Raw genomic sequence first — 9,997 nt, 5'->3', positions numbered from 1 at the left:
AACAACCAAAAGGATAGTTAGAGAAGTTCGTTTTCAAGAGAAATGTAGGATTTCATTTCTGACACTCTAGGAATGCTCGTGCGGCTGACTGTTAGTGCTGTATCTAACAAGAGCTTTTATTATTAAAAAGTGGGCGTTGTTTCCAAATAAATGTTTGGAGAAAAAAACACACATAACCATGCGATCTGCTCATGGAGTAACAAAAGAACACACCCCATAGGAAAATAAAAGAAAAATGAACAAGAAATGATAAGCAGTTTAGATTTTCAAGTTAAGCTGCACATATCATGTCTCTCTTGTTTCTCTTGATGCCACCTTTCTCTCTTCATGGTTTATACTTCGATCAAATTCAGTTACATGTTTGCCGCATTCTCTTCTTAATTAAATTCAGTTGAGGCTGTACATTTCTTCTCAATGTGTGAAACAAAAATTTTCAGTGACAAAAAGATAGTTTCCCTTGTTTACTTAGAACCGCTTTATTCTTTCCTTATAACCATAGTAAAAAAAGAAACTGACAATATTTTGAAGTTAACGTGAATTTATTGCAAGATTCAAATACCCTGATATCCCAATAAAATTGCTGAAAACAAAAATATCACGATCAAAGCATTTTCATATTTACTTTCACACTTTCTTTTATTTTTCAAATTTCTAATTATAAATATACCAAGATTTTTTGTATAGCTCAAAAACATTTTTTTTCATATAGAAAGATTTTCTATTGCTGAGAAAAATCATGCGAACAGATTTGTTACCCAAAATCCGAAACCCTCGTATCTCAAACAGAAAAAAGCAAAAAGCAAAATTTTACTATACCCATATCAACAAAAGAAAAGAAAAGCAAAAACCTCCAACGAAAAAAAACCGATGAAGCAAGCAACACAGCAAAACTTAGCCCTGGATGGCATATGTATAAATCAACCTTAGATCAAGAGCACAGCCACAAACTGCAACAACTATCAAGCAATCCAACCTAAACATAACCAATGGTGGAAAACAAAGGTCTTTCCACTATTCTCATCTCATTATGCCAAGAAAGAGAATTTCATGCACCCCACACAAGAAAAAAAAAGAGAACTCCCTCCAAAATCCCAAGAAACCCACACATCACCTCCAAAAAGAAACACCCAAGCAAATACAATAAAAAGACATTAAAAAGAAATTTAATGAAGGAACCAAGAAGGAAAGAAAAATGATGAAATCTCACCTGGTTGGTAGAAACAGTACGACTCTGATGAAAGAGAACGATGGCTCAGTGCAACAGAAACAGAAATGAGAGAACTCTCTCTCTCTCTCTCTCTCTCTCTCTCTCTCTCTTATTCGTTTTGATTGCAACAAACGATGAAGAAACGTAAAGCTAACAACCCCACCAAGGGTTAATGGATTGGACGTAGCATTCTCTCTCCTTGGATGTGTACCTAATCCAAAATATTTTAAATTTCGAACGCGTTTGTGTAGTTTTCAAAAAAGTTCATCTGCACTAAATTATTGGGCATTGGGAAGGAATCTAACTATTTATGAGGGCCCTCTTCAGGGTAAAATTCCTTCTAGGCACCACTTTTTTAAATAATTTCGTAATTACCCTTGTGCTGATCAACTTTACGGTTAATCTTTTGACTTTTGACCGCCAGCCAACTCGGTTCTTTTACTCAAGGCAACCTTATTTGAACATTTTCGGTCTGAGTGGGGATGGTCTTCTTAGTCAACCTACCAAACATGGTTTGACGAAGTAGGTCCAGACCCATTTTGAATTGGAGGGAGTTGGCGAGCCTAGTTTCAATTGCCTGAGCTTAACCGGTCACACATGGTTTGACCAATCTTCGTCTTAGCTAAGTCTTGCGAATCTCGTCATTTAGGTGTATGTTGTAGCCAACAGCGATTTTATCCATCTTGCTAGAGTCGACTTGGACCATCATTTGTGCTAGGTTCGAGTGGCTGGGACAATGTCAAAAGGCTAACAAGTTGCCCTATTTAGCAATGACATTGTGGGTGTCAATTGTCATGGCCATACAATTTTTCGCAACTCCGCACTGCACATGCCTCATTCAGAAGGCTGGGTCCGGAAAAGTGGGCTTGGTCTAACATTTCCCACCAACTTAAGACCTTGATAGGATTCTTTTTAACTTGTTTCAGCAAGAGAGCAGATCAATCTTTTAACAAGTCTTTTAGGCTTGTGGGGATTCTATCGACGAGGAAAAATCTCACCGTAAATTGAACTTTTATATCTATTTATCGGTAGATTGATAATAAAGAGAACAAGAATAATGATACACTATCATGCACAAAACATTTAAAAATTATGAAATATTACATTATGAATGTTGGAGGGGGAGATTTTTTTTTTTGTTTCAAAAAAATCTTAAGAAAATGTCATTGTCGCATTAGTATGGAGATAAGAAAATGATCTTTTAAGGCAATATCTTAAAAACATCATTCTTTTAGAATGTATGGGCCATTGAAGATATCATGATAAAGTCGCTATATTTTCAAAATATCACTCAATTTGTCGCATAAGTCTCGGTCAATTTGAGTCCGATAGAGTTGGTCAAGAGTCAAAGTCGAACCGAGTTAGACAAGGGGGGTTAACAACCTACCCCTACCCCTAGGTGGTTTGCTTGGAAGTGTGTGAAAAAGGGGCACCCGCTCAACATATTTGGTGAGAATATAATATTGATGGCTTGTCTCTAAAGCAAAAGCCTTTTATTTTTTTTGTTTTTTTGTTTTTTGTTATCGTTTTTTGGAAGACCAATTTGACCTAAGAAAACATATTCTTATAGACAGTAGAACTTAAGAAAGAAGTAGATCCTGGTCCGGACCCAATAGGTTTAGATCTGGTTCTGGTGTAGTTATCATAAAGAGAGGATCAGACACCTCTGACGATCAAGGTGCCATGGATGTCGTTCATCTTGAAAATTAACACCATCCATCAAAACAATAAACAAATTTATTGTGAGTTGTTTATTTTAAACTATTCCCGTGTCGTCCACCAGAAATACAATAAATACAATAGACATAGGGATGGAAGTGGACTAGGGTGAAGGCGAGGGACAAGGTCTTCACCTCTGTCCCATCTTAAAATCGTGCCCTCCATCCCTACACGGGTTTTGATTTTAACCTTCATTCTCAACTTCATCCTTGTTTCATGTCCTCCATCCCGAGTTCAAACCGGGTGAGGTGGGGCTGAACCTCATTTTTTCTCAATCCATTGTCATCCCTAAAGAAGGATTGGGGACGGGGCGGGGGAAACCATAAGTCCATTCCGGCACCAGTTTTGATTTTAACCTCCATCCCTAGGGATGGCAGTGGGGCGGGGCGGGGGACAAGGTCTCCACCCCCGCCCCGCCTCAAGATTTTATCCTCCACCCCCGCCTCCATTCTCGATGGGGAATGGATTCTATCCTCCATCCCCGTTTCATGTCCTCCATCCCCGGTTCAAACGGGGATGAGGCGGGGCGGGGAAAAGTGCACGTCCATCCCCGCCTCCACCCTCGGACGGGGATGGATTTTAACCTTCGTCCCCGCCTCCATCCCCGTTTCATACCCTTCATCCCCGATCCAAACGGGGTGGGCCCCCGCTTTCCCCCGGTCCACTGCCATCCCTATCCATCCCTGATTCATGTCCTCCATCCTCGGTTCAAACGGGGCGAGATGGGGCGGGGCCCGTTTTCCCTTGGATCACTGCCATCCCCCGTAGGCATCGGACAAAAAAGTGAAGCTCATCGAAGCCATGGACATCCAATAGTAAAAGTTTTGGATGTCGTTCATCTTGAGATCAACAGCATCCAGAGGTTCCATCAGAGTGATCCCATCTCTTGTTACATGACGATGACTTTTATTCTTGACATGAGTCAGCCTGGATAAGGACCTGTTTAACGAGACCGTATCAGGTTGACGTTATTTGTACCTCCAAGTCTCCTTGGATGTCCTTCACCTGAATCGCTGACTAAAAAACGATTCGATGACCGATACGTTTTTAACAACATTGGTTTGTATTGAGATGGGATCAGGTCAGACTGTGCTCCCTTGATCTCAAGATGAACGGCAGCCAAAACCTGTTCAAAATGAGATGCCCACACACTGTTCAAGCTCGGCTCGTTTACTTACCTTAATGAGTCGGAGCCGGGCTTAATCGAGTCGAGCCTGAGAAATTGTGCACCCTTATTCATAACCAAAGAGACTCCGGTTCAAATCCCACTGTAATTATCCTCCACTTTGCCCACAAAAAAAACAGCCAATAGAGCACGTTTTAGCTGCCACATAAACATTAGACTTACAGTTTAAACAAAAGGTAAGCAAAGTTAATATTTGTTTTCCTTCAAAGAAAGTTTCTTGTAAGAAAGGAAGAGAGAGAGAGAGAGTCCAACTATTTTTAATTTAAAATTAGGATGATAGATGTTAGGGGTGGCAAAACCTGACACGACCCGCCGCCTCTTAGGCGGGTTTGGGTTGGGCTTAAGCCAACCCGTTTAATAAACGGGTCAACCCACCTAACCCGTTTATTAAACAGGTCGGTTCGGGTTGGGGGTATGCCAACCCGCCAACCTGGCTGACCCGTTTAATAAACGGGTTAGGCGGGCGGGTCAACCCGCCAACCTGCTAACCCGACCCGCCAACCCGTTTTCCCGACCCAACCCATTTATTACACGGGTTGGCGGGTTAGTGTTTGCCACAGCCGACCCGTTTAATAAACGGGTGGGGTTCGGGTTGAGGTATGCTGACCCGCCAACCCGACCCAATTGCCACCCCTAATAGATGTATGGTCGTTGCGTTTCTTTAATGTCCCAAAAAGCACCTAATATCCCTAATACGCATAGATGTTATAAATGACTTGTTAACCAATTCAAAATTTTCATGAAATAAATAAAATCTTCTTCTATTTCAACTTTAATTAGATTAGGAATTTCCCAGATCTCTTTTAGTCTCTGTTGGTCTAGTTCTCATCGACACTATGATTTAGTTTTGATTAATGGCACGTTTTCCTTCTTCTCAAGACAATCAATTAGATTAGATATATTAGATTTGATTATGTCACACTTTTTATTATTTTTCTTTAAAACATGTTTGGAATAATACAGATAAAGATACAATTATGAAGTAAAAAAGAATCCAACTTTGTCAATAAAATAAAGGAACAATTCAATTTAGAGGTCAACCTTTGGACCCTAATTTCAAAAATGAGCATCACATTTCCGAATTTTCTTGACATGGATGTCCAATTCATTGAGTTTAGGGCTGCAAATGAACAGTATTCTAATGTGAAATCAGATTTGGAAATCCAAATTTTTTGAACTCTGATTGGTATTTTAGGTTGGACGAAAAACTGCTCCATAGGTAAACATCAAAAAGTATAGGGGTAGAATTAGCACACAGTATAGGTGAACAGGGTGACGAGAAAGCATCCCACACAGCAAGAGAACAACCAGAAGAACAGAAACATAAAAAGAAAAAAAATTGAACATCGATGTATCCATTGAGAGTGCAGACACCAGTAAGCTGATTCAAAACCCATTCCGCAAGAGACCCAATTCAGCTGCAATGTGTGAGTTGCCCAGGACGAAGTAGTTTCACATAAGCACTGGAGACAATACAAAAATTTGGTTGGATTTGGCATTCGGTGGGTATTCAGTCACTAACAAGTTGGTCGGCCATTCGATAGCTAAAGCTTGACCAACACCAGCAACATTCCAAAAGCAGCACAACAGAATATGACTGAAGGCTGTGCACAAGTAGAGTCTAGCGTAAATATGGAACATTGACACCATAAATAAACGATGGCAACACTTTAATATGTAAAAATTTTCAGTTCTAATGTTCCATCACACGGTTAAGGTTTCCGCACTTTCTTCGCACATACATATACATGGAGAAGCTGAAACTGGGGGGCTGCAAAAGATTTACAGTCCAGGATTCGCTTAGCTGCAAAGTTTTGTTAGGACTTTAGACTGTTTCTGCACTGTTGACATGCATGCTTGAGACCACTGCTGCCTCGGGAGTTTCAGCCTGCTCATACACAATTTCAGACTCTACCCTTTGCACACGCAGAGTGTTTGTAGTACCAGGTTGTTCCACAGTACCACGCGACTCTGCTAACATCTGGAAATAAGCATATGGGCCCCAACCTACACAAGAGACATAATCAACAACTTGAATACCTGAACATAATAAAAATTAGATAAAGCTTGGAATCCTGTAAAGAAGAGGATCACTCCTTCCATTTCATGCAAGTCATGCTTTCTCAAATTGGAGAAAGTAGATAAAACTTTATCATGTACATATTACTAAAATAACAGGTCCTGAAAGTAAAATCTTGCATTGAATCACTCTTGGCATATAAATTGAGATATAAAACAACAGCACACTTCCAGCAAAAAACTATTGTGCTTAGCTACACATTTTACTCTCTTATGTCTCACCATTTACCATCTCCCTTGCAGCTATCCACACCATTTACCATTTGCATTCACTTTCCTTTTTCTCCTTCCTACCATGGTTCCATGCATTTCACTCAAATAAGTAAATCTTAGTTGTCACCAGTTTACTTATTGAATACCTTGATCGCCTATTGATCTGCATCATTCACTCAATTTCCCATTAATTGTCATATTCCACCAATATGCAGTTATGTGGATTCCGAATGTCAATTGTAGAATCATCACGAGACTGGAAAAGACAAAACCTTATGCACATGAATAGTGAAAAGCCCGATGCAAGGTGGGAGGTAATCTTGACAACCTTATGCCACTTCCCACATGCCACTTTTTGCATTGGTCTACGAACATAACAGCTAAAAAGAATATCTCTCAACTCTATTTTGCACAAAGTGAAGGTCAGTTGATGATTTTCCATATAGTCTGGACTTTCTTAACATCTGGATATTTCCACCTCTCTCAAATTAAACTCGCATTAGTGACCTAAAGACCAACACTCTGCATTTATATATTCTTGTTAATATTTTGAAGGTCCCATAAATGCTGCCTAACAAAAAACAAGATTTTCTCCTTGGATCTGTGTCCTCTTGCATCCCTATAGGTGTCATAGTGATGCCTAAACAAGAATATTTGATTGATAGCAATTGATTAATTTTGATCAGCTTCATGCTCTAATGGAAACAGACCTAAGACTAAAATACTTTTTCTTATTCATAATCACAAAATTGTCAGTTTGAAGTAATTTAGATGGAAACATACCACAAACAAGACCTCATTCTTTGAAACACCAAGTTGCATTTATGCCTGTCCTATAAGCACACTGATCTTCACAAGTCATATTCCTTCAATCACTATCAAACATACTGATCTTCCGAGTCCTATTGTCTCATTAACTCCACCTATAAAAAAATAGTTTCACAAGTTCCTTGGTACGATAAACTTTAATCATCCATACGTGAACCAAGATTGGGCAAAGAACATAGAAAAAAATATAACTGCTCTATATTATCCCTGCTAAAAAATAAATATTCAGCAGCTTTACTCTTCTATAATTAGCACTAGCGCTCCATTTTGGAACACATCAAAAAGTGAATAAAGCAGCACGAGTTCCTTGAAGGAATGAAAAAGAGGATGCCAATTACCATCTGTGTCATATGGAGCTGGAAAAAACTGGCGATAACAAAACATAGCCACTATGGACCCTGCAAGGAACAAAGAACTCCATGTAAAACAAATGAAAATTGTCAACGTATGACCATGATTCATTTTCTCTTCTTTCTTTTCTATTTTTTTTTTCGATAATCAAGCTGGAGATAACCACTGTGGGATCCTAACCTAAGACCACTATATTATAATCTGTGAAAAAATGATTGATTCTCAAATAAGAGATCAAGGTTATGTACCTAAAATACCTCCAGCAAACACATCCTGCCAATGATGCCAATAATCATCCACTCGCGAAATTCCGACAAGTGATGCAACTAGTAAAGGAAGGAAGACGATGCATAGTTTTGCAACATGACCTCTCTGATCAAATACCTTAATTTTTCCAGATAAGTACAGTGACAAGAAAGCAAGACCTGCAAAGGACCCTGGCATATATGACCTGTTCAGAGTTTTGTAAGTTCAAATACCTTTCCCTACACGTGCATACACACACATATATGTTAGATATTACCAATTTTTGGAGTTTTTCCTTTTTGGCACTTCTCAGTGAGGTAGTAAGAAGTCAAGAGCTTTGTCTTCTATAGCACTTTCTGCTTATGTTTGGCATGATTTATTGCTTAGTCTCTAGTTTTTGTTTTCTTGAATTCTTTTTTGTGCTGTTAAACAAGCACTGATCTGGGAAGAAAGAAAGAAAATTCGAGTTCTAGACACCTTTTTTCCTTGAGATTAAACATCTTTCAAACATAAACTAACTTTACTCAATCACAAAATTACCATATCTACATGCAATGAACCCTTGTAACAAACTACAGTAGCACAAAAAACTGAAAAACAAAACTGTGCAAAAGCATATTAGCTCACTGACAAAATAGTGGTACAATGATTAATTTATAAGTAATCTGAACCAAAAGCTTGGATGAACTTCAACTATCATATCATTGTATTTAAACTCTTATAACATATGATTGTATTTAAGCTCTCATGAATGAGAGGGACCCAAAAGCTAAAATATAAAAAGCATCCTACTAGAAACCAAGAAGAAGGTTATTTAATGTGTGCCACTAACATGAAGTATGGCCACTTGGAAAGCTCTTGTGCCCCTCCTTTATGACACTCTTATCGCCATGACAAATAACATTTCCTGTAACAGAATCATAGACCTAAACATAAAGGACCACAAAAGTATGAGAAGAAGCGATAAACGGCTAACATTTTAAGGGAAAGTAATGAAATCGACTACATACACGAGAAATTTCAAAGGCACAATGAATCAGAAAATGAGATCTCAGACACTTACATCCATTCCATCAGGGAAACACCGCCAGAAAAAGTCTGGCCGAGGGCGGCCTACTGCATCCTTGATTGCATCTGTTATAACTGCTGTCACTAGGACGGAGAACAGAAGGCCTTTATTTGCAGATGGAACCAAAAGATCAGTTAAATTATTGAAATCATTGAACAATTTGATAGATGAAGCACTTTATATTTATAGACAACGAGATAAACAAGAAATGAGCCATTACCTAGAATAGCATGATGGAAATCATAAACATCCTTCCTGTAGACATAGTATAAAAGAAAGATGGCCATGGGCAATAGAATTGCTATTATCTGACATTGTTATTGTTAACAAAAAACATCAATGAATCCATCCAAATAACACTTTTCCATAAATGTTATACAAAAATGAAAGAAAGGACCTACTGGAACTGTCCAAAATGGAATAGTATTGCTTTTCAGTGGGTACTTTAGGTCAGACATCATGTCCTTCCCTACAAAGCGGTAAAATGGATGTATAATATTTAAGATGGCCTCTGTTATGATAAGAAGAAGAAGTATAAGCCAGTCATGCATATGAACTCTAGCCACTTGAACCCCATGAGATCTTATGGTGTGAGAACCCAGATGAGCCTCCCTCATTTGGTCCTGCATGTAAGCAAAATAAAATAGTTAAGATGGCCTTTGGAAAATATAATGAACAGAGCCAATGATCCTTCATGGCAACGAATAACATATCAAACACAAAAGCACAAGGGAAGAATGGACTGATCGATATGATGCATGAAGACAAAACTCCATTCAAAATCTATATAGCCAGGGACCATATCTTTAAATTCATTCATGCTAATGAAATAGCGTTTATCACATGTTGAGTAGGAATATGTAATTTAAAATGGAACAGAACTAGATAAGACATCAAGACAAATTGCCTTAGATGATCATTAAAGATTAGAACAAATTGTAGCATGTGACCATGTAGGATTAGTGTCAGCTACACCTTGCCTAGTAGAGAGACAATAATCCTACTTGACCATGCTGATTGTTGTATATCATTGCAATTGATACAGCAAGCATGTATTTTGTCATGTCAAAACTTACACAAGTATATAATTTCTTATAAT

At 38.5% G+C, this 9,997-nt stretch overlaps 1 protein-coding gene across 1 annotated transcript; it reads right to left on the bottom strand.

Annotated features, from left to right (window-relative positions):
• Nucleotides 1–5,762: 5,762 nt before the first annotated feature.
• On the bottom strand, nucleotides 5,763–9,515 carry LOC149815715 (lipid phosphate phosphatase 2-like). The gene is made up of 7 exons (XM_089988811.1): nucleotides 9,300–9,515; nucleotides 9,119–9,206; nucleotides 8,893–9,002; nucleotides 8,662–8,755; nucleotides 7,832–8,020; nucleotides 7,571–7,630; nucleotides 5,763–6,119 (listed from the first exon to the last, which is right to left on the bottom strand). Exons 1-7 carry the CDS (start codon nucleotides 9,513–9,515, stop codon nucleotides 5,938–5,940), a joined length of 939 nt encoding a protein of 312 aa, XP_089844937.1. The 3' UTR covers nucleotides 5,763–5,937.
• Nucleotides 9,516–9,997: the final 482 nt, after the last annotated feature.

Source organism: Nuphar pumila, chromosome 15, assembly GCF_984573655.1.
Source record: "Nuphar pumila chromosome 15, dmNupPumi1.hap1.1, whole genome shotgun sequence".
NCBI classification, from domain to species: Eukaryota; Viridiplantae; Streptophyta; class Magnoliopsida; order Nymphaeales; family Nymphaeaceae; genus Nuphar; species Nuphar pumila.
Note: the sequence above shows the minus strand (reverse complement) of the source record. Positions and strands in the feature narration are given on the sequence as shown.

Coding starts and splice junctions, on each gene's coding strand:
- LOC149815715 (XM_089988811.1), bottom strand. CDS start 9,515: ATGAGGGAGGCTCATCTGGGTTCTCACACCATAAGATCTCATGGGGTT. Junction 8,756..8,892: donor GTTTCCCTGATGGAATGGAT/GTAAGTGTCTGA, acceptor CTTTATGTTTAG/GTCTATGATTCTGTTACAGG. Junction 8,021..8,661: donor TCCAAGTGGCCATACTTCAT/GTTAGTGGCACA, acceptor CATATATGCCAG/GGTCCTTTGCAGGTCTTGCT.